At 56.2% G+C, this 21,160-nt stretch overlaps 6 protein-coding genes and 1 non-coding gene across 7 annotated transcripts; 6 read left to right on the forward strand and 1 right to left on the reverse strand.

Annotated features, from left to right (window-relative positions):
* Positions 1 to 491: 491 nt before the first annotated feature.
* Positions 492 to 1,506, forward strand: P884DRAFT_275286 (uncharacterized protein; the record flags this gene model as incomplete). Its single annotated transcript, XM_069442830.1, has 2 exons — positions 492 to 756; positions 1,031 to 1,506. The coding sequence occupies 2 exons, from the start codon at positions 492 to 494 to the stop codon at positions 1,504 to 1,506; spliced, it is 741 nt and encodes a 246-aa protein (XP_069300787.1).
* Positions 1,507 to 1,592: 86 nt separating this feature from the next.
* On the reverse strand, positions 1,593 to 3,944 carry P884DRAFT_217873 (major facilitator superfamily domain-containing protein). The gene is made up of 5 exons (XM_069439364.1): positions 3,716 to 3,944; positions 2,160 to 3,554; positions 1,955 to 2,083; positions 1,773 to 1,872; positions 1,593 to 1,699 (listed from the first exon to the last, which is right to left on the reverse strand). The coding sequence occupies exons 2-5, from the start codon at positions 3,461 to 3,463 to the stop codon at positions 1,676 to 1,678; spliced, it is 1,557 nt and encodes a 518-aa protein (XP_069300788.1). The 5' UTR covers positions 3,464 to 3,554; positions 3,716 to 3,944; the 3' UTR covers positions 1,593 to 1,675.
* Positions 3,945 to 8,689: 4,745 nt separating this feature from the next.
* On the forward strand, positions 8,690 to 10,026 carry P884DRAFT_82241 (uncharacterized protein). Its single transcript, XM_069446108.1, has 4 exons — positions 8,690 to 8,695; positions 8,771 to 9,317; positions 9,421 to 9,658; positions 10,002 to 10,026. Exons 2-3 carry the CDS (start codon positions 9,043 to 9,045, stop codon positions 9,584 to 9,586), a joined length of 441 nt encoding a protein of 146 aa, XP_069300789.1. The 5' UTR covers positions 8,690 to 8,695; positions 8,771 to 9,042; the 3' UTR covers positions 9,587 to 9,658; positions 10,002 to 10,026.
* A 1,068-nt stretch (positions 10,027 to 11,094) lies between these two features.
* P884DRAFT_t27 lies at positions 11,095 to 11,168 on the forward strand. Its single transcript has one exon. It is a non-coding gene; the product is annotated as a tRNA-Lys (tRNA).
* A 1,498-nt stretch (positions 11,169 to 12,666) lies between these two features.
* P884DRAFT_193062 (amino acid/polyamine transporter I) lies at positions 12,667 to 14,519 on the forward strand (the record flags this gene model as incomplete). The annotated part of the gene is made up of 4 exons (XM_069437726.1): positions 12,667 to 13,090; positions 13,165 to 13,709; positions 13,742 to 13,903; positions 13,965 to 14,519. The coding sequence occupies 4 exons, from the start codon at positions 12,667 to 12,669 to the stop codon at positions 14,517 to 14,519; spliced, it is 1,686 nt and encodes a 561-aa protein (XP_069300790.1).
* A 1,022-nt stretch (positions 14,520 to 15,541) lies between these two features.
* P884DRAFT_255830 (uncharacterized protein) lies at positions 15,542 to 16,085 on the forward strand. The gene has a single exon (XM_069441019.1). It carries the CDS (start codon positions 15,578 to 15,580, stop codon positions 15,986 to 15,988), a length of 411 nt encoding a protein of 136 aa, XP_069300791.1. The 5' UTR covers positions 15,542 to 15,577; the 3' UTR covers positions 15,989 to 16,085.
* A 2,386-nt stretch (positions 16,086 to 18,471) lies between these two features.
* On the forward strand, positions 18,472 to 20,863 carry P884DRAFT_217876 (general substrate transporter). Its single transcript, XM_069439365.1, has 6 exons — positions 18,472 to 18,703; positions 18,767 to 18,836; positions 18,899 to 18,923; positions 18,992 to 19,117; positions 19,224 to 20,393; positions 20,497 to 20,863. The coding sequence occupies exons 1-6, from the start codon at positions 18,578 to 18,580 to the stop codon at positions 20,630 to 20,632; spliced, it is 1,653 nt and encodes a 550-aa protein (XP_069300792.1). The 5' UTR covers positions 18,472 to 18,577; the 3' UTR covers positions 20,633 to 20,863.
* Positions 20,864 to 21,160: the final 297 nt, after the last annotated feature.

The raw sequence follows: 21,160 nt of genomic DNA on the forward strand, positions 1-21,160 counted from the left end.
GAGCTACGGCGGCTGGAGCAAGGCCGGGCGGGCCCGCCTAGATCACATTCACAGAATCGCTCAACGAGAAGCGCGACTTCAGATACAAGCTGTGGGTTTCGTAGGGTAATTAGGGCGTAGCACCATAGCACCATTTACATTCAGCCTGCTTAGGGCGAAAAACAAAACAAAACAAAAGAAACAAAAGAAAACTGTCAGGGAAATGAACCGGTTCTAACACTAACTGCGTAGATAGATGACTAAGTACGTAGTCGTGTCGTAATTACGCCAACAAACTGGCATATACGGAGTACTATTATTTCTATGCTCCCCCCACTCTATCTCGTTAACCCCGCTCCGGCCGAAAGCGACAACACGTTCCCCAAGGTAATTATATATAATATTCATACCTGGTTTTTCCAATAACGCAGGTCGCTTCATCAACTACTCGCTTCATCAACTACTCAACTCACACACAGACCACGCAAAGTTCAACCCGCTATAGAACCACCATGTCCCTCCGCGGCAAGGTTGCCATTATCACGGGAGCCTCCAAGGGCATCGGGCGCGCCACGGCCGAGCGCCTGGCCGCCGAGGGTGCCTCCGTCGTCATCAACTACCTCTCCAGCAGTGAGGCCGCCGACGAGCTGGTTGCCAAGATCGGCGCCGACCGCGCGCTCGCCGTCCAGGCCGACGCCTCCAAGATCCCCGACATCGAGAAGCTCGTCGCCGCGGCGGTGGAGAAGTTTTGCAAGATCGACTTTGTCATGCCGAACGGTATGTTTTCTTTCGTCCCACTTTTCCTTTTGGTTTTTTTTTTTTGGGGGGGGGGGGGGGCGGGGAGGCTATCCTCATCTCTCTCTCTCTCTATCTCTCTCTCCCCTTCTTCTCATTTCACACCTACTTGAATCCAATCACGAGGAGGATAGAGAAATAAAAAGGAGGGAATGAAAGAAGACTAGGAACAGAAAGAGGAAAGAACAAAGGAAATCAAAAGACAAGACAGTAAAAGAAGACAGACTAATTAATTAACACCGGAACCTCCGCAAAGCCGGCATCATGGAAATGTACGACCTCGCGCGCACGACTGAGGCCGCCTTCGACCGGCACTTCGACCTCAACGTCAAGGGCGCGCTGTTCCTGGTGCAGAAGGCGGTCCCGCACATTCCGCCGGGGGGCCGCGTCGTCTTCGTCTCGACGGGCCTCAACTCGGCGACCAGCCTCGCGCCCAGCTACCTGCTCTACGTGGCCACCAAGGGCGCCGTCGACCAGATGGTCCGCGCGCTGTCCAAGGACCTGGCCTCCAAGGGCATCACGGTCAACGCGGTCGCGCCCGGACCGACGGCGACGGAGCTCTTCTACAAGGGCAAGAGCGAGCAGCTGCTGGAGGTGCTGCGCAAGGGGAGCCCCTTTGGGCGGGTTGGGGAGCCAGACGAGATCGCAAGCGTGGTGGCCTTCTTGGCCAGCGAGGACAGCAGGTGGGTGTCCGGGCAGGTTCTGAGGGTGAACGGGGCAAACATGGTATAGTAATCAAACGTGTGATGAGATTCCGGCCCGTAATTAGCCAAAAATCAATAACAATGAACACCTCATGAGAAGAAGATGAAAGCAAGGCAAGAATGAGTATCTAATAGAAGTGGGGCATGATTGATCCCAAGACAGATGCGCTTTTTGGTTCATGTATTTAAAGGTCTAATTAGTACGTAAACCGAAATCCCTCCTGATTGATCTCAATATTAGTCTCATGGGCAAAAAAAGACCAACAAAATCGAGTTTGCATCATCAAGGCTTACCGTATTCTCTAATACCACAGCCCTCTTGCTCTGACGCCTGTTGGCAAAGTGAAAATAGATGGAAAGTGTAGCAACGACGGCAATCATCAAAATGTGAGAACTATTAATAAGTCACACATCATTATTAGTCGTCATATCACCCCCCAGTGCCCGTCAGGGGGAAGGGGAATGGACCGACGCACCCGATAGATACCCAAACCGCGGTGGTATAAGAGGGCGCCTCGAAACTGCGGACGATGAAGCTTCCCGCAATGCCGCCAGCGCCGTTGAACATGGTACAAGCTGCCGCCGTGAAGACACGCTTCCACTGCCTAGAGCCACCCTTTCGAGTCAGTCTCCAATAAAAGCAAAACGTTTGCATCGACGCTAATAGCACGCAGGACGTACCCGACAACATTGTTCGCCTGATAGGCGGTCAGGGCGGCCCAGTTCCCGACGTACGCGCCCGTCGCGAGGAAGACGCCGAAGTAGCGAGCGCCCGAGTTGCGCGCGAACCCGAGCACGGCGAAGCCGGCGATGAGGCAGAGCGCGTTGAAGACGATGACCGGACCGCGGACGCGGAACCGGTCGGCAAAGTAAGACGAGACGAGGACGGGGAGGACGGCGTAGTAGTAGGGGGGCGCCGACAGGATGATGGCGGCATCGGACGAGTACCCCAGCCCGTTCTCCAGGATGATGGGCACGAAGTAGGCCAGCGCGGTCGAGACGATGTTCTGCATGAAGAACATGGAGGCGAACGCCCAGACCTTCGGGTCCCCGGCGTGGACGAGCACCTTTCCGAGGGAGAAGTCCTGGGCGATCAGGTCGCCTCGGTCGGTCTGGATCCGCTTCGACACGACGGCGGCCTCCTCGGCGGTCAGGAAGCGGAAACTCTCGTGCGAGCGCTCCGGGAAGTCGATCATCCACGGGTAGGTGGCCAGGCCGATGACGCAGGTGCAGAGGCCCTGGACGACGAACATCCAGCGCCAGCCCTCGAGGCCGCCCCGGCCGTCGAGCCGGTTGAGGCCGTAGTTGACCAGGCTGCCGGTGGCGAGGACGATGACCTCGCCGCTCTGCATGAAGGCGAAGCGCAGCTGCTGCTCCCTGCGCGGGTACCAGGTGCTGATGAGGTACGAGAGGCCCGGGAAGATGCCCGACATGGCGGCGCCGAGCAGGATGCGCAGCACGATCATCTGCTGCCAGGTGCGGACGAAGCCGGTGCAGAGGGTGATGATGCCGAAGGCGAGCGTGATGGTGGTGAACCAGACGCGCGGCCCGAAAATGCGGACGGCGATGGTGGAGGGCAGCTGGAAGGCGATGCTCGCGATGGTGAAGATGAAGATGGACACGGAGAAGCGGTTGCCCTGGTCGAGGCCGAGGTCGGACAGCATCGAGGTGACGGCCGCGCTCGACAGGACGCCGCTGTCGAGCAGGTTGAGGCTGCAGAGGATGCCCGCGATGGTGCACAGACGGAAGTCTACCTTGCGGCGGATGCGGCGCTGCAACGCGTCGTCCCCATCGTCGGCGCCGGCAACGGGAGCGGAGCCGATCACGGCGACTCCGGCGGTGTTGTCGTCTTGATTAACGACGACATTGCTCGTTTGGTCCGCACCCGAGATGACCTTAGCCTGGGCCTTCTTCAGCGGCGCCGGCGACGACGACGGGCTCGGCGACGGGCTCGGCGACGGGCTCGGCGATGCTGAGTGCGACATTGGGAGCTTCCCGTAGGAATCCCCGGCGCGAGGCGTGTGGAGGAGTCGGCGGTCGAGTAGCTGCACCTACTCTATAATTATTATGAACTTACTTTAACTGTTGTCAACTTATTGTGCAACCACCGAGCGAGCCAAGGCCCGGGGTTGGGGGCTGGGCTGCGGAAAGGCTCTGTGGACCTGCGAGATCGCCCTCGGCTAAGACCGGGGAAGACCCACCCACCGATCATTGTTCCGCCGGGGGCAGTGGCTTACCCTCTTTTTGCTTATCAATCGGATTTCTCATCTGCGCCTTGCTTAAGGTACGGGAAGGAGCAAAGTCGGAATTAGCCATCTTGGACTGGAGTTGAGGCTCAGCAAGCCCTTCACTTCGGGCAGTTGGTGTGGGTGGTAAGTGAGAATGCTTATTGGACGGATCGCACCGTCTCCCTGGGCCATCCCCGATTCGTTCCTGTGTTTTATGATTTCTGCCAACTTGTCGACCTGATTCAGCTGCTTGGGAACAGATGACGAAGAGCAAGGCAACACGTTGCGTACAGTTAAGGCAGGTGTGGGGCGGGCTGCCGGAGTACTTACAAGGTAATTACGACTTACGGCGATTGGCGGGACCTCAACAGTCTACAGTTGATTTCGATTACTTCTCCCCAACTCTGTTTGCATGGCGGATTGGTTCTAGGAACTGATTCTGCAAAGAGATCCACACCGATCCGAGCGTAGAACAGAAAAAGGAAACAGTGCCATACTTGAACAGCGAGGCGCAAAAGGCGCAGGGCACTATTAATACAAATGGCGGCGGAGAGCAGCTGACGTCGAGTGGCATCTCAATCACCACACTGCATCCAGATGTGCTTTTCAAGGCGTGCAATTTCGGGTCGGAACTCCCCGTTCCGCGAGAGAGCCGAGGCCTGCTCGAGGATTGACTAACAAGTGTTCCCTCAACTTTCATGAGGTCATTCGAAACGCGGAAGTGAGACATATGCAGAGCAAGAAAAAAAAAGGGAAAAATAATAATAATAGAAATTAGCGCAACTACTGTGGGTATAAAAGTGGGAAATAGGTGACTCATGAAGTCGACCCCCTATCGCGCGGTCACTTGAATCGAGATAATTGACGCCCGATGTTCAAGCGGTACCTGCCCAAGGCTGTCATGACTCGGGCTTCGTTTGCGTAGACTCCACTGGGCATATCACGAAAGAGATGAGCAGCCGATGAATTCGAATCCCGAAAGCCAACTTTCGGACCGAGACAGTGCACTCGAGTTGAGTGCGAAAGAAATGCGAAGACGTAGCGTACCTAAACTGCGTGCTATAATTATTTGTCTCAACACGAAACAATGCCCCGATATTAGCGTTGGTCTTCGAACAACATATTCCGCTTGATAAACGGGAATTTAGAGTCCCGGGGCCAAAGCAGCCCATTTCGGAGCATGTAGTACGCTAATACCGGGTTTGCACAATATAATTACGTCAATCTTAAACGTGTAGAACGCACATAGCCCGGGTGGAGGGTTAATTAAACGTCACAGCCCACACGGGGAAAGAGAAAGCGGGTGGGAAAATGAAATGTAAGGTCGTTTCGAAGGTGTCGACATCAAGGTCAACCTGCTGATTTTGGCTTCGGGCTGGATGTTGACCCCGGATTCTCGAGTAGCAAAGAAGAGCAGCGGTATGAAACTTGGAAGCGAAGACCTCCTGTGGGAAGAGGTCAGCGCCTCAGAATGCTTCACGAAACATCCCGTGATCCCCCGGTGCCTGCTTGCTCAGAATGGCTGAACCGAGATCCAGCCGAACAATGAGCGCCGCCAAGTCGTCTCACTGCTGCCTTAGTGTCCACAGCCGCTCGAGATAATTACACTAGATGGCAGCGGCCCTTCGGGTCACTTCTGGGACGAGTTCCCCTCTCGCTACCAGGATCACGGCAACGGCGCGTCCCGTCAGATAGATATAGCTTGGCTCGAGCGAGATCCCGCCTTGTCAGAGGTGCCTTGCACCGTTTGGCCAGCGCATCTTGCGTCTTTCTTTTACGCATCCTTGCTGCGGCGGACCAGGGAGCGAGGGAGGGCCCTGTACCCGGACTGGCTGCTGCCCGCGGAACCTCTTGGAAGCGAGAGGAGCTTGTTCCCCCGCCAGGCAAGGTAAATAACTAGTTATCCTACGCGACGAACTAGTGCAGCCCTGTTTTATTAGTATGGGGGGTGCGGCGGACGGTATTGAGCCTGCCGTCGGCGGTGTGGATAAGCCCGGCAATCGGATCGGCCAAGAGGACGTCATTCCGTTCCCAGAAGTTGATGAAGATGAGCGCCTTTGTTATCATAGTCCTCTTGCCCGCGAGAACAGGACTTTGTAAGGGTGAGGGAGGTCCGCTGTGTATCTTTTTTTTCTCCCTCTTTTTTTCTAAGAGTGATCAAACAGAACGGGGATAATCCTCCGAGCCCATCCCAAGGCGGGGTGTGTAGTTAGTTATTGTTTGCCAGCAGACGCTTGATAGGTGAATTACAAGTGGCTTAGTTAGTTGGTCTTGGCGCGAAGCCATGTGCCGAGTTGCCGGGCTGCCTTGACAAGCAGCAAGGGGGAAGAAGGGGGAAAATAACAGCTTGTCTTGCCTGCGTTTTCGTATCTTCGCCGAACTGGCTGGGACCAGGACGAGAAAACTTTAGTGTGGAATTTCAACTCGCTGAAAAACCACGGAGCATATCAAGTTACACAACACAAAGCTTCTCGACACCGTGGGTAGATCGGCGAGTCTGTTTGGCTCTTGCAGCCTCGTACAGAACAGGAAAATTGGCGTTTTGGTCGCCCGACCGGAAAGTTGAGTCGACTTCGACTTTTTCATTCGCGGCGGAGAAAACCAGGTCAGCAGGTGACACGGTGCAACACAACGGTGATTCGCTCCTGATTGTCGACCAAGATTGGCTCGGGAGATGTCGACCGTGGAGGTGATCGGCAACCGACACAGTGCGACTCTATCAGGAAGGGGTTGGGGAGTGGAATGCTCCGTGTTGAAGCGGTGACGGCGGCAGAGAGCCAAGATGCCCACCTTTCGCTCCAAGAGTCGTACGATTCGACGTCTTTTGCAGTTGGAAGTTGGTTGCCCACTTTGGCAATCGAGGCGGTGAGCTTGGCCTCTCCCTGCCGCTTCCGTCTCGGGGCGTTACCAACGCCGTTTCACAACAAAAATCGGGAATCCACAAAATGGTTCTTTTTTCTTTTCGAGAAAGTCTGGTTAGTTAACTACATACTACACTAACTAGGCCGCCGCCGGTTGGGTGCACAACCGGCCCCGTTCTCCGGGCCCTCGCTTAGGATTGGGTTGATCCATCGGTGGAAGGCTCTTTGACGGATGTTCGGGGATCTTAACTATAACTATGCTTCAACCCCTCGCGCTTTTCGCCATCACTCGGGCTTGACAGCCTTAGTTGGAACAGTAATCCGTACATCGCCAACGAAGGGCATAGTCGAACCTTTAAACTCAGAGCAGAACGCGCCACGGTGACATGACAAGATTTATGCACCACGAGCGGAGGTGTGGGGATCGGGTCTCTCTTGTTTTCTTTGGCACGGCAGCGCGGGGGGAATGGCTCACCCATCAATGACGCTTATTTCGCACTTTCCTCAGGGTTGTCGTGGCTCTGTCTCGTACGTGTCTGAGGTTTCCGTTAGGAGTGTTCAAAAAGTTCGAGCACACAGTGCGACGATTTCAGGGTCCATCCAATCTTTGCCCTTTTGAATTAGCCCTAGCGTTGTGGCGGCGGGGCAGCGCTTGAGATCCAACGCTTGCCAGAACAGGGAAGGCAGAGTTAAACCTGGCACTCCGTTTGCTGACGGGAGAAATGGGACTGCTTTGCAGCCATCTGGTGCCGTCTTCCTCGCGTCGAAGCTCTATCTTGACAGATCCGAGGGGGCAGCCTCACATGACCTCATCGGTAGAAGCGTGTGTTAACTGGCACGGTGCGATGGATGGTGTAGTGCAGGTGTCATCCGTGTTCCATACGGGTTTTCCTTTGTTTTAATGTACATAACTACACTAGTGTACTGTACAGCAATATGCCGATTTGCAAAAACGGATTTCGAATTTTGCGTATCCGCGTCTCCCATTCTGTAGCCATTTCATCATGGACGGCGGCCGCGCCCCCCTTTCTGACCCGCCCAAACAGGCCAATCAGCATGGCTGACTTTGGCGTCATTGTGCCGATCACCAAGCGTTGCCGACACGTGTGGGTGCCCAAAAACGCCCAAAGGGAGGCTTGGCGGAGGAACGAACTTGTGGATGGGGAAATTCCTTTTCTTTCCCGTGCACCGGGTACGGATAATTGGGTAAGGTATGGAGTGCTAACTGCATAAGGTCGGTATGTATCTAGCCGCAAACGAGCGCCCAATCCAACGTGATCTGACAGGCCAACGCTGAAATCTTGGCGTGCGCTGCAGTTCCTGCCTCGCTTCCGCCCTCCAGGATGTTTCGCGCTTCGACCCGATGCCGGCATTGAACGAAAACGCAGAATCTTGCGGGTTCCCGTTCACGGCTGCTGTACGATGCAAATCTCTAGCGTATAACACACTGCTGTTTGACTGTTTACAGACACGAGCTGTCGCCGCAGACAGAGCCAGCGCCCGAGTCCTGACGTCCGTCACTTTTGACCGATCGACGGGCCCGCTTTCCACAGCAAGCGTCCCAAAACAGGTCCCAGTTCTCCGCTCCTGTGACCACACTGAAGAAGCCTTCGCAACCACTCGCCGCCCAGTGCACCAAGGCACGGCTTGCTGATCGCGGCAGTGGAAACAGGACACAGGGCCACCTCCTGACCAGCCCCCATCGACCTCCCCGACGGTTCCACCCTGCCGCTGCCGTCGAGCACCACTCCCTCCCTCGTTGCTGCGTGGTTGACCCCGAGTCTACGGATATCGACCCAAGCTTTCCGCAGAGCCGGTCGCCGGGCGGGAGACAAACGACACATACGAGCTGCACTGCCCAATTGCGCTTCACCCGCCTGTTCCGTGCGTCAGCAAACCTCTCATCGTTTCCGTCACCTGTTTTTTTTTTTTTTCGCCTCGAGTGCCCCGTCAGCCAGATCTCCTCTAAGGTCGGCCGAGGTACCTGGCCGTTTTGCCCACGGGGCAACTGACGTCCGTCGACGTTTTTGCCGGCAGCGCGTTCCCAGTCGGCCCCACGAACTCCACGAGCAGGACCCGCGGCCCTGGCCGAGGGGGCCCCACTAGCGCTTCGCCGCTCAGAGTGACTGTGAGCTGTCTTTTGCGTTACCCCTCAGAGGTTCCGCTTCTGAATTTGCGCCCTGACTTTCTCCTCCATTCCCAGAACCGCCCGAACTCAACTCTCTATTTGCGACCTAGCATCCCTAACTCCGCGACGACCCCCAGCACTGCGCCACCCATTACCGTCGGATGGTGGCGACAATACCTCTGCTGGGTTAACTTTCGTTAGGAGTAGCTGGTTTTTTTCCGCTCATGACATTCTCGACGTCGCTTGCCCTTTACTATTCCAACATCCTTCGAGCCCGTTCCCAGCCCTAAGTCGAGCCGACCTGTCTCTCGCGTTTCTTCAACGCCCCATCGGCCGCCTAATCCATAATGGGAGACGCCAGTCTGCCCAAAACAACAAGTCCGGACTGGTCGGATTCCTCGTCAGGGTCGTCGGTCGACCACCACATCCACGCTCCGAAACCCGTGCGACCACAGCTGCCCAGTCGTAAGAGCAGCGGCACCATGATTGTGCCCCGCGACTCAACAGAGGTTGGGCCGGTCGACTTGCAGACGGGCCCCGACGACGTGAGGGCCATGAGCCCGAGGAGGACTAGCGAGGATATCCAGACGCTCGGAAAGGAGGCCAGGGAAGAACTCCAGAGGTGAGTCCGAACAAGCCGAGTCGATACCCCGCTCGTAACGAATCGTCTAGGCTCCACGCGAGGTGACATGGGAGGAAGAGCCGGGCTGACAGCTTGCTTGAAGACACGCCAAAGCGCTGCAAGAGTCCCTGCTCACCCTCTTCAACCGGATCGAGGCGGTCAAGGAAGAGCATGACAAGCTCGATAGCCACAACAAGTTTCTCCAGAAGTATATTGGCGATTTGATGTCGACAAGCAAGCTCACGTCATCCAACCGGAACAAGAAGTGAAGGGCTCCTCCCCCTGGCGCATGTCATGTTGCGAGGGAGCAGGGAGGTGGCCGATTCGAAGAAGCAGGATGGGTAGGCGAATGCTCTCGACGCCACGGCCGTGCTGTCAACTCCGGTTTGGCAGGGGCCGATGCCCCGGCATTATTGGCAAACGGCTCTCCTCAATTGGGTGATCCAACCCTCATCCGTGCAGTTCGCCCACTGGGCTTAGGAAGACCAACTTGCGAGAGCAAGACCACCCACAACGCGTCCATCACCGTCCTGTTCACGCGTTGAACCAAACCATGGGAGTTAGCATTACCGCCACCAAACCTTCCGGAGCAAATAGGGCACGCAACATAGGGGCTCTGCGCGTGGTTGGGAGCCGACACCGACACATACTTTCGACTTGCTTACAGTTGCATGGGGTTTACAGGAGTTTGGATTAACGTGCGCGAATTTTGTTTTGATACCGACCGAAAGACGTTGATACCACCACACGCGGCCTCGATTCAACGGTTTTCTTTTTTTTTTTTTCGAAAGAAAAATTTTTGGGGATGGTTTCTTTCCTTCCTTTTTTTTTTTTTTACATATCACACAACGGCCGGGGCAACGGGATTACTGGCGATCGACCGGCGAGTGGTGTTTGGGATGGGAAGCATTTGTGTTACGGCCACATTACAGGCGTTGATCCGGAGGGCGTGCTTCGTTTTGTTCTAAGGGAGGGAGCGGAGAGCAGACCGTGGCCCCTTTTACTCCATGCTTACTTACCGCTTCCAGACGATTGTGTAAATAGGGACGTCTTAGGTCGTTAGTTTCGAGGAGCAGCCAAAAAAAAAAATTGCCAAGCGGTCAAATTGCAGGCATGATGCCTACTAACCTGTCCCCAAATTTGGGACGATATCGAGAGAGAAAGGCCCGAGTTTCAAGCACGCTAGCTGGGGCATTTCGCCACGGTGTGTCAGAGGAAGGCTCCATAACTAGAGGAAAGGGAAGGAACGAGGCAGCATATGCCTCACGGCAACATATGCTCTTTGTGCTGAACTGACGTCAGAACTGAAAATTGCCACCCGGGCTACAAACAAGCTTATTAGTTTCCCTCAAGCGCTGTTGATACTCGCGCATTTTCGGCGGCGCGGGTGGAGTGGTATCCCGCGGGCATTTTGCGATGGCTCGAACGGGAGGGAAATGGGGTGATGCCGTTCTTTGTGGTTGGCATGGGTGGTGGGTTGTTGGTCTGCCACCTCAACTCAGGCTTCCTCCCACGCTCGCCACCCCGCAGACCGCAGATACCCCCCACGTTTGCACGCAATTCGTGGCAACTGCTGTCCACGTGCAACCCCTATCATGTCCCAAAAGTTGGGTTCGGTCTGATCGATTAAACTTTTTTGGGTAGTTACATTGATGCTGTGAACGCTGGGTCACGAGTTCTGTCTCACGAAGTGCTCGAGTGCTGGTGCCGCGTCGAGTACTGGCCCCGCGAGTTATTATAAGTTGATAGAGCACACTATCAGCCAACCAATAACAAGGCCGGCGTGGCGCAATCGGTTAGCGCGTCAGACTTTTAATCTGAATGTTGCGAGTTCGAGTCTCGCCGTTGGCGTAGGATTTTTAGTGCTTAATTTGTCTTTTTGAAACATGTCTTTCCGCTTGCAAAATGGCTGGGCGAAGAAGCAGCCCGCTTTCCTTCGAACGGAGCTCCCGTTCATCGGTCGCCCAGCACCCAGTTACCGCAACCCGGTTACCGCGCCACCATAGCTTGCTTGGGTTATTAGCGACCACGACCTGACGTAATCGCCCTCACAAAAGGAAGGTCTACGCAGCATTTGCAATGCTGTCCCACGTGTCTGCCACGTCTTGGCCTTGGTGTCCTTGGTGGGAACTGTGGAGAATACGTGTACGTCCGTACAGTACAAGAAATGCAATGGCTAAGCTGGGCAATATCAGCCGCAGATTGCAGGGTACTGTACCCGCCGAAATTACAAGAGAGTCATCAAGTTACCTGGCTATAGTGTTCCCCATTGGAGTGCAGAGGACGTGTAAACAATTTTCGTCCGAACATCAGTAATCTGTCGCCAAATAGCTTAAGCCCCGTTTCGGGAAATTCCGATCAGTAGAATCGCATTTTGTGTTTTGCATGGGTAACTAGGTTGTTGCTTCTCTGAGATCCAGATCCATGTCTGTGACCGTGTCTCCTTAACCATGCCTGCTAGATGGCACGGCCGCCCTTAGCATGCTACAGCAGCTCCAAAGAGCTCAATCTAAAGCCCCACACTTGTCAGTAATTATTCATAACTAGGAGTCTAAACTCCCAAAAAAAATTGGGGTTCAGTGTTGCCAGCTGGAACCTAAACCTAGGTAGTTTAGCCCACTAATGAAAGTGATGCATGATTGCCCCTTGAAGCCCTCGAGTCAGCTTGGGGTTGGGGTGCCAGTACGAGGTCGCACAAGTCACCGACAACATTTGACAAAGCCAACATATCAATGTAATCAGTCTATTAGCTGGGAGATACGGCGTAACACTTCTTTGGCTATAAATGAGTCAAAACAGCTGTTCCGAAGACCATCGACATCCACCAAGCTGCGAAGTCATCAGAAGAAGAAGGTTGACCTCTCCAGCAAATTGGTGAGTCCTGCTACTTGCAATACAACCGGGTTTATCTGTTCTCCAACCACTCTGAGAGTCTGTTCATCCGATCCTTACTTGCCCAAGAGAGCCAAGAAACGGCTCTCGATCCATTTGCCGGCGCCCACGCGCATGGTTGGTTGAAGTGGGCAGCCAATCATGGTTCCTCCAGCTGCGGGACATGCCGCGTGAGCGATGATGACGTGCTTCCCTTCCAGGCCGCACTTTGCCCCGCCAAGCACGCCATCGGACTCGGCCCTCTCCATCATTCAGGAATGCTTGACCTCGAATCCGTTGCCTCCTCTCACCTCAATTTCCTCCCGCACCGTCTCATCGCCCACTGTCACGTAGTTGTTGCGATTTCTTGCCACGATTGGGCGACGGTGGGGCAGGTCACGGAACAAAAGAAAAGGAACCGCTCTTGCAAAATCGGAACACGACGGACTGCAACCCCCAGAAGCTTGCGAGCCTTGCCATGCCTGCGGTTGGTAGCGACGACGGGGCTGCGTTTCCGGAACGGCAACCCCTCTTGGCGGGGACCGCAAGCAATGAGCCGACCACAGGGAACCCGACCGCCGCCACCGCCGCGGTGAGCGACGGACAGGTCGACGGCGGCCGTGACGTGCGCTACGTGGACGCCGAAACCGAGGAGCGGCTTGCGGATGGTAGTGGTGGTGTCGCCGCCGCGGGGTCGTTCGCGCGCAACCTGGGCGCCATCGAGGCGTTCGGGATCGTGGTCAGCATCGTCATCGGCAGCGGCGTCTTTACGTCTCCCGGGTCCATCGACACCAACGTGCCGTCGCCGGGCGTTGCGCTGCTGGTCTGGTTGGTGGGTGGGGTGCTTGCGTGGACTGGAGCGAGCACCATGGCCGAGCTAGGCACCGCAATCCCGGGGGAGGGTAGGTACCGACCGTCCTTGTTGCTCGCGTTGCAATTGCAAGCATTGAAGAATTCGCTGATAATGGTGGCGCAGGCGGTGTGCAGCCATATCTCAAGTATATCTACGGCGACGTATTCGGGTTCCTGGCCGCCTGGACATGGGTGGTCGCCGTCATGCCTGCCACCCTGGCCATCCTGAGCATCGTGTTCGTTGAGAGCATCTACTCGGCCGCCGGGGTAACGGGCGAGGGGGGCAAGATCAAGCACAAACTGCTCTCCATCGTCGTGCTAGCCTGCATTGGAGTAGCCAATTCGATCAGCACCAAGGCGAGCACGCGGCTCAATAACTTCTTCGTCGTTACCAAATTCATCACCATTGCAGCACTCGTCCTGGCCGGTATCGTCGTTGTCATTCTCCAGCTCGCCAACCCAAAGAGCCAAGTCGGCGGCGGAGACTGGGTCAAGAAGCCATGGTTCGGTTACCGCGACAGTGTCAACCCGGACGGCAGTGTTACGCACTGGGACGACTTGGGCCAGTGGGATCTGTTCGGACACCTCTCGGCGGCTTTGTATGCTGCATTGTGGGCCTATTCTGGATGGGACAAGGAAAGCTTTTTTTCTTTTCATTTTCTGTTGTGTGTAATCTGGACAAGAAGTTAACCCTCGGATAGGCCATCTATGTGTCGGCGGAACTCTCGGCCCCTGCACGTCAACTGCCTCTCGCCATAAACACCTCCTTGCCCAGCATTATCCTGTGCTTTCTTACAGCTAACGCGGCATACTACACCCTGCTGCCATGGCGTGTTGTCTCGACGACAGACAGTGTCGCAGTGGTAGGACCCTCTCCATGCTTCTCGTTTCGCTTCCTTGGTTGCTGACGCGCCATCTATCTAGACGGCCATCACTCGCCTTCTCGGCCGTGGTTTCGGAATTGTGGCGGCTATTTTGATCTGCCTGGTTGTTGCGGGTTCGCTGCTCGGCAACTCGTTCGTGGCCGGTCGAATGACGGTTGCCGCGGCCAACCAGAACTGGCTCCCTCGCCTCCTCAGCATTGTCGGACAGGTTGGAGCCGAACGAAAGGTTTCAGAAGACGAAGTTCAGAAAGCGCCAGAATCTGATGCGCCCATAAACGCCATCGTTCTGTCGACGGTCCTTGGAGCGGTTTACATCTTGCTAGGCAACTTCCGCGCCTTGCTAACCTTCAATGGACTGGGCGAGTACACCTTCTTCTTTCTTACCGTCCTCGGCGCGATTCTCCTTCGGTATCGTCAACCCCGACTAGAGAGGCCCTATAAGCCTTTCGTCATAACTCCTCTTGTCTTCACGCTTGTGAGCGGGTTTGTGGTCATCCGTGGAGCGGTGTTTGCGCCAACACAGGCAGTTGTTTTGATCGGGCTTTGGGGGCTCGGACTCTTGTTCTACTGGACTCGAAGACGCTACTACCAGTAGCGATGGCGATAACGAGCATTTGATGATGAGAAGAATTATCTGCCAGGCAGCAGATGACCAGCAGTGTCCAGTTTAGTAGAGCTGGCTAGTCTGCACTTTCAGGCCAGGTTCAGGAGAGAAGACGATCAAGTCCTAGAATATTGACGATTTTGGGGAATATTAGTTACTATTCTCAGTTTGGTAGCTTGAGACTGACTCCAATGTTTCGATGTGGGGGAAGAGGGGGCGTTCTCTCTAAGGGTTAGGGTGAGACCTTAGTTACCCCTCCCGATTCTCTGCGTGGACAGTACTTTAATCCTTACGTATCTCAGGCAATGATCACTCGAGTTTTAGGGGAGCATAACCATCACTTATTCGCGACATCTCCTTGGCCAATAGCAAGTGCAACAACTCGTCCCAGCAACAAGTAGCCATTAACCGCCCCAATGTCACTACCGGCGTTACCACGGCGCGCGGCGTACATCACGCTTAACAACCCCCGCCGGCGTAACGCCCTCTCCTTGGCCGAACTCCGCTCTCTCCGGGACCAGCTCATCAAAGCAAACACATCACCCGCCACCGGCCGTACCCTCCTCCTCCCTCCCTTCAAGCCCCATCTCCTGTCTAGGCTGGAACAGTCCCACGCCCGCCTCGCCACGGCGGACAAGAAAACGGACGACGAGAACGAGCCGGACTATAGCTGGCTCGTCTCCTCGGCGGCCTTTGCCCGCGCCCGCGCCGGCCTGCCATCCGTCCTTGTCCTCGCCTCGCACGGGCCCGTCTTTAGCTCAGGGCACGACCTGCGCGAGCTGCGCACGCAGCTGGCGCCGGCGGAGGTGGCCGAGACGTTCCGGCTCTGCGCCGAGGTCATGACGCTGATCCGGCGCAGTCCGGCGCTGGTGGTGGGCCGCGTCGCGGGGGACGCCGTCGCCGCGGGGTGCCAGCTCGCGCTGGCGACCGACCTGCCCATCGCCCACGCCGGCGTGCGGTTCCGGCTGCCCGGGGCGGCGCTGGGCCTGCCCTGCTCGAGCCCCGTCGCGGCGGTGAGCCGGCGGACGGGCAACGCCGCTGCGCTGAGGATGCTGCTCACCGCCGAGGACGTGCCGGCGCGCGAGATGGGGGGCGCGGTCAAGGTGGTCGAGGATCACGACGGTGGTGGTGGTGGAGACGGCCCGGGCGGCGGCGCGGAGAGCCGGGTGCGAGCCCTGGATGCCGAGGTGGAGCGGACGGTGGGGAGGCTGGTCGGCATGTCTCCGCAGCAGAACGCCATGGGGAAGTGGGCTTTTTGGACGCAGGCCGGCCTGACGGGGCGGGATTATGTCGGGCCGGACGGGGTTACGGTCGAAGGAAGCGGCGGGGATGGATTTCAGGATGCGGTCGAGTGGGCAGGGAGGGTGATGGCGTTGCACGCGAAGAGTGAGGACGCGAAGGAGGGAATGGATGCGTTTCTCGAGAAGAGACCGCCCGTTTGGTACGGGTTCGAGCAATAATTAAATAAGGTAGCTGCTTGGGGATGCTGCCCTCTAATTAATTATTTAATGTCGGAACCAAAACGGAGAACCGGCTCCCGTTAGGGAACCACGGCCAGGATGGTAGACTATAAGGGCGCCCAAACCCGGCCACATTGGAGCCTGGCGTTTTCTAGTGTGCTGTTGGCGTTGTGTGGTTATTCCGTAAACCACATTGAGCTCGCCAACCCCAACAACATAAAATGTCGCTTGAGATATGGGCGACCGGGCAGTTACCCTGTCGTCAACCAGCAATTCCTGGCAACGTGACCCGGCGACCAAAAGCATGTCTAATCTAGTATTCGAGAGAGGAAGAATTCCATGACCGGCTTCCGAACCATGAGCTGTTCCTGTTAATTAATATTTGCAGGGCAATCAGCACATCAAACCAGCAATCGTTGTTCGGTGTGGTACTGCAATGATTTGGTCGGTGTCTTTCATGATCTCGTTGGGAAAGAACCTAAGGAAATCATTTTCCTCCCGAATCGTCACATTTGGCGCAAAATCATCGCTTGCCTGGGAGAGCGGCTCCCGAAGGGAGCGACCATGCTAGAGTGGTCCCGCACCTTCCTTCGGTTTGCCTGAAGCTTGAAGCTTCCGTGTCTGAGAATCCCTGCTCTCCTCCCTCCTAAGCACCATTCTTTCTGGGAAGTGTGTGCCCTAAAATAACAAGGGAAATGTGGGCGGCGTTGCCCCCCGTCAATGAGAGAATCTTGCAACGCCCCAGAAAGACGGGTACCTGATAGGTATACCTAGTAGGGTGGACCACTGACCTTAGGATTCAATTATTAAATGTGGCCTGGTTTGGGCGCCCTTATATCCTACCATCCTGGCCGTGGTTCCCTAACGGGAGCCGGTTCTCCGTTTTGGTTCCGATATCCAACGAAAACACGCCACTCTTGAATAGGACCTCCGATAAGTCAACAAGCTAGCAGGTGTACTCGACTCGACATGTGTTGCTGTATCGACCTAGCGGCCCGTTCGCTTCAGACTGCGGATGATGATGACGTTCTCAGTAGGACGTCCCGCAGAGGCAACGGGGTGTTCTAGGCCTATGTTCCAACCGCATTCCTACCACTAACTGGGTGCAGTTCGCCAACTTCTGCGGTGTCCTACAAGTTCCCCAGGCCGCGTTGGTTGGGCGCAGCTATAATTACACCTAATTAATTATCTCGAGGATTGGCATAGCGGGTTCCACCTCGCCAGGTTATTGGATGTAGAGATAGTTATCCCCGAACCTCCATCCACACCTGTGGATGGATAGATGTGAAAATCAACGATCTTCGTATGACTGCTATGGTGGTAGTGATGAAGGAAGAGGCAAACCAGGGCCTCGGTGGCTGCAACCCTGGTGGGGCCCGGTCCACCACAACACCTGATACCGGAAACACCGAACTTGCAAAGGACATACTTAGGCAACAGCTGGCGGCGTTCTTGGGAATTTTCGGAATGCCTGTGCGGCCGAGCGCTGTCAGTGAAGAAATCTTGTCGCCCGGAGTCACGGCTAAGTTGCCGACCGCCGTTGTGGCGCCGTTCTTGCCTTGGCATTTGTGCATGGTTCTGGAAAGGGCAAGTGCGATTTGGTCACTCGAAGCTAACAACAGTAAGCGCCGCTCGTCTATCCGCCGATATTCTACGTGAAGAATTCCGGGGACTGCGGGCCTCGTTGATCGCGCCCGTCTCCACGGCGTCGGAAAGTTCATGAGCTTGCAGCAACGCCAAACCAACTTGACGCCCTCGACGGAGCACCCTTCTGGATCGGGTTGGTAGTCTGCTCGCTAGTAACCAGAAAACGTGCAGGCGACGCGACCCGCAGGGGCTACAGTGGGGGCCCAGACCCCAACTTTCCTGGGGCCAGCAGGGCCAGACCGCGAATAGTCGTGGGGAAGACCACACGTGGTTACGCTTATTTTTTTTACATTGCAGACTGGGTAGCCGGGCCGCCTAGGCCTCTGCCCGTTGTTTTCGTCGAGTAAGCTTCGAATACCGTTAACGGTCGATGCTCGAGCGCTGTAACACTGCTCGTACATACGGAATATATAGGTATGTACATATATACATGCGTATCAGAGAATGGACAGTACATACAGTAAGGTACACAAGTAACTACACAGTACGTACGGATTACATACGGGTACCGGCAGGCACCCTGGAATACAGGCCCGCGCTGCACGCGACGTTCTGGCCAGCGAATTGTAATCCTAGTCCCCAACCGTGCCACCTCCGCACCTTGAGCCCTCGCACTTTGTTCGCACCCTTTGCGTTGCTGGTGTACCCCAACAATCCTCGTGTCGTATATGATCGGAGATTTTGGGTCAATCATAGCGCGGTGCGGGTGGTGCACGCTCCTCGCTACCGTTTTAGGACCTCGGAGGGAGGCCCTCCGCGGCCTAAAAGGGTAACTGGCCACTCCTTCGGGAAACTCCCATTTACATGCAGCACTCGAACCATCCATCAACATGTGGTTTGTATAACTATGTGCTACGACGCCGCCCGTTGTGTCGATCTCCTCTCGTCACCACTCTTCATCTCCGTCTTGGCCACTTTTCTTCTGTTCAGGCCACAGCCAAGATGTCGTCCAAGGGATCGGATCACATCGACGACGAGAAGCGCCCTGTTTCTCCCGAGATCGCGACCGCTGCCGTCCCTGTCAGCCACACCCCGAAAGTCCAGGGCAAGGAGAAGAAAGTGCACAATGTACGTTGTCCCGGCGGCCGTCATGACAATCTTAGTCTTCAACGGATTTGCTGACAAGCGAAGGCCGAGCTCTACGCCGCCATTCTCGAGGCCAAAATTGAGCCCTGGAGCAGGACGTCCATCCATCTTTACTGTGAGCAAAATGGCCTCCCGATTTTGAATCCGCCGAGGAGAGCGCTAACAGCACACGACCAGTCTCCATCTTCATCGCGTTCTGCTGGTACGTCTTTGGCCACGAGACGTGCCCAAACCTGACCAGAAACCGGTCACTAACCGAACAATGTGAAGCGCTTGCGCCAATGGATACGACGGTTCCCTCATGACGTCCATTATTGCTATGCCGCACTTCCAGCAGACGTTTGACGTTGGAAAGGTTGGAACGGGTGCGGCCGTGGTATTCTCGCTCTATGTCGTGTACGTCCGCTCGGGGCTTGCATGCGGGCCCTCTTCCAAGCAACAACTCTTCGTTTGAGACGTTCAGTCACGCTGACACGGGTTCGCGGAACAATCACTCAATTAGTGGCGCCATGGTCGGCTCTCCGTTCGCCGCCACCCTCTCGGACAAATTCGGCCGTCGAAAGAGCATGTTTGCCGGCGGTGTGACCATCATCATCGGCATGATCCTCGTCTCGACCGCCCATCATCTCCCGCAGTTCGTCGTGGGCCGCTTCGTGCTCGGCCTCGGCATCGCCGTCATGACCGTCGCCGCCCCCGCGTACGCCATCGAGATTGCCCCGCCGCACTGGCGCGGACGCTGCACCGGTTTCTACAACTGCGGCTGGTTCGGCGGTGCCATTCCGGCGGCCATCATCACCTTTGGCTGCAATTACATGGACAACGACTACTCGTGGCGGGTCCCGCTCATCTTCCAGGCTTTCGCCTGCCTCATCGTCATGGTCGCCGTCTTCTTCATCCCCGAGTCTCCCCGCTTCCTGATGGCCAACGGCAAGGACGAAGAGGCACTCGCCTTCCTCATCAAGTACCACGGCAACGGCGACCCCAACTCGCGCCTTGTCCGCCTCGAGTACGAAGAGATGAAGGAGGGTATCCGCCAGGACGGCGTCGACAAGGTCTGGTGGGATTACCGGCCGTTCCTCCTCTCCCACAGCGGCCGGTGGCGGATAGCCCAGGTGCTCATGATCTCCATCTTTGGCCAGTTCTCCGGCAACGGCCTCGGGTACTTCAACACGACCATCTTCGAGAACCTGGGCGTCACCAGCGTCCCGCAGCAGCTCGGCTACAACATCCTCAACCAGGTCCTCTCGGCCATCGGCGCCCTGACCGCCGTCTCGCTGACGGACAAGATGCCCCGCCGCCCGGTGCTCGTCTTCGGCACCTTCATGTGCGCCGCCGCGCTGGCCACCAACTCGGGCCTCTCGGCCGTCCTCGACAAGCAGACGCAGAGGGGCCAGATCGACCTCTCGTACGGCCGGGGCGCGCTCGCCTCCTACTTCCTCTTCAACATCATCTTCTCCTTCACCTACACCCCCCTCCAGGGCGCCATCCCCACCGAGGCGCTCGAGACGACCACTCGCGCCAAGGGCCTCGCCCTTTCCGCCTTCATCGTCAACGGCATGGGCTTCATCAACCAGTTTGCCGGCCCCATCGCCCTCGAGCGGATCGGCTACAAGTACATCTATGTGTTCGTCGCCTGGGACTGCATCGAGGCGCTCGCCTGGTACCTGTTTGGGTGAGTGCACTGCGTTCCCCCCTCCCCCCCGCAGTTCTAATTCTAAGCCTTGGGCTGCCCGCTCTTATTGTCACATTGCTAACCAACTATCACGAATCTGCAGTGTCGAGTCTCAGGGACGCACCATTGAGCAGCTCGAATGGGTCTACAATCAGCCCAATCCCGTCAAGGCTTCTCTCAAGGTCGACAAGGTCATCCTCACCGACGATGGCAAGGTCGCCGAGAAGATCGTCGCTTAGATGGCTACGGCTATCGTTGCCTCTTGTCTCGTGGCGGCAGCACCACTGGCCCTCCTAAGACGGTTTAAGACCAGTGCGAAGTTTGTATGTAATTACAGCACCCTGTTATAATTACCGAGCAGTATGGGTCCTGGGATGAGGCGATGTTTTCCTTTTTCCTTTGGGCACATATGTACCAGAAATCGTCCTTGCTGCGTTTGGCGGCACGGCCCAATACCTAGTAATGTGATGATCCCTTGTGTGTTGTAGTAATTTTCTGATTGGTCTAGTTGCCGGCCTCGCGGTGCGTTTTCGCTGTGTGGTCCTTGCCGTGCGTTCGGATCCGTACCCACTGCCCCGGATCGGGACCGCCCCCGGATACACACTAACATACCGGCAACTGGGGTCCCGCTGTCACATTGGCCGACAAGGGGAACATCGCTTAAGCGGACGGGTTGCAGCGGCTCGCGCTACGTTACCGCTTTGGCGCTCGTGGCTTGAAACCCCATAACCAACCTTAGTAAAAGGAAAAAGTGCGTACGAATGGTG

Source organism: Thermothelomyces heterothallicus, assembly GCF_042370625.1.
Source record: "Thermothelomyces heterothallicus CBS 202.75 unplaced genomic scaffold P884_scaffold_3, whole genome shotgun sequence".
Taxonomy (NCBI): domain Eukaryota; kingdom Fungi; phylum Ascomycota; class Sordariomycetes; order Sordariales; family Chaetomiaceae; genus Thermothelomyces; species Thermothelomyces heterothallicus.

Coding starts and splice junctions, on each gene's coding strand:
- P884DRAFT_217876 (XM_069439365.1), top strand. CDS start 18,578: ATGTCGTCCAAGGGATCGGATCACATCGACGACGAGAAGCGCCCTGTT. Junction 19,118..19,223: donor GTATTCTCGCTCTATGTCGT/GTACGTCCGCTC, acceptor TCACTCAATTAG/TGGCGCCATGGTCGGCTCTC. Junction 20,394..20,496: donor CTCGCCTGGTACCTGTTTGG/GTGAGTGCACTG, acceptor ACGAATCTGCAG/TGTCGAGTCTCAGGGACGCA.
- P884DRAFT_82241 (XM_069446108.1), top strand. CDS start 9,043: ATGGGAGACGCCAGTCTGCCCAAAACAACAAGTCCGGACTGGTCGGAT. Junction 9,318..9,420: donor GCCAGGGAAGAACTCCAGAG/GTGAGTCCGAAC, acceptor GCTTGCTTGAAG/ACACGCCAAAGCGCTGCAAG.
- P884DRAFT_217873 (XM_069439364.1), bottom strand. CDS start 3,463: ATGTCGCACTCAGCATCGCCGAGCCCGTCGCCGAGCCCGTCGCCGAGC. Junction 1,873..1,954: donor GCGGTTTGGGTATCTATCGG/GTGCGTCGGTCC, acceptor ACTTATTAATAG/TTCTCACATTTTGATGATTG. Junction 1,700..1,772: donor CTGTGGTATTAGAGAATACG/GTAAGCCTTGAT, acceptor GAGATCAATCAG/GAGGGATTTCGGTTTACGTA.
- P884DRAFT_255830 (XM_069441019.1), top strand. CDS start 15,578: ATGCTGCTCACCGCCGAGGACGTGCCGGCGCGCGAGATGGGGGGCGCG.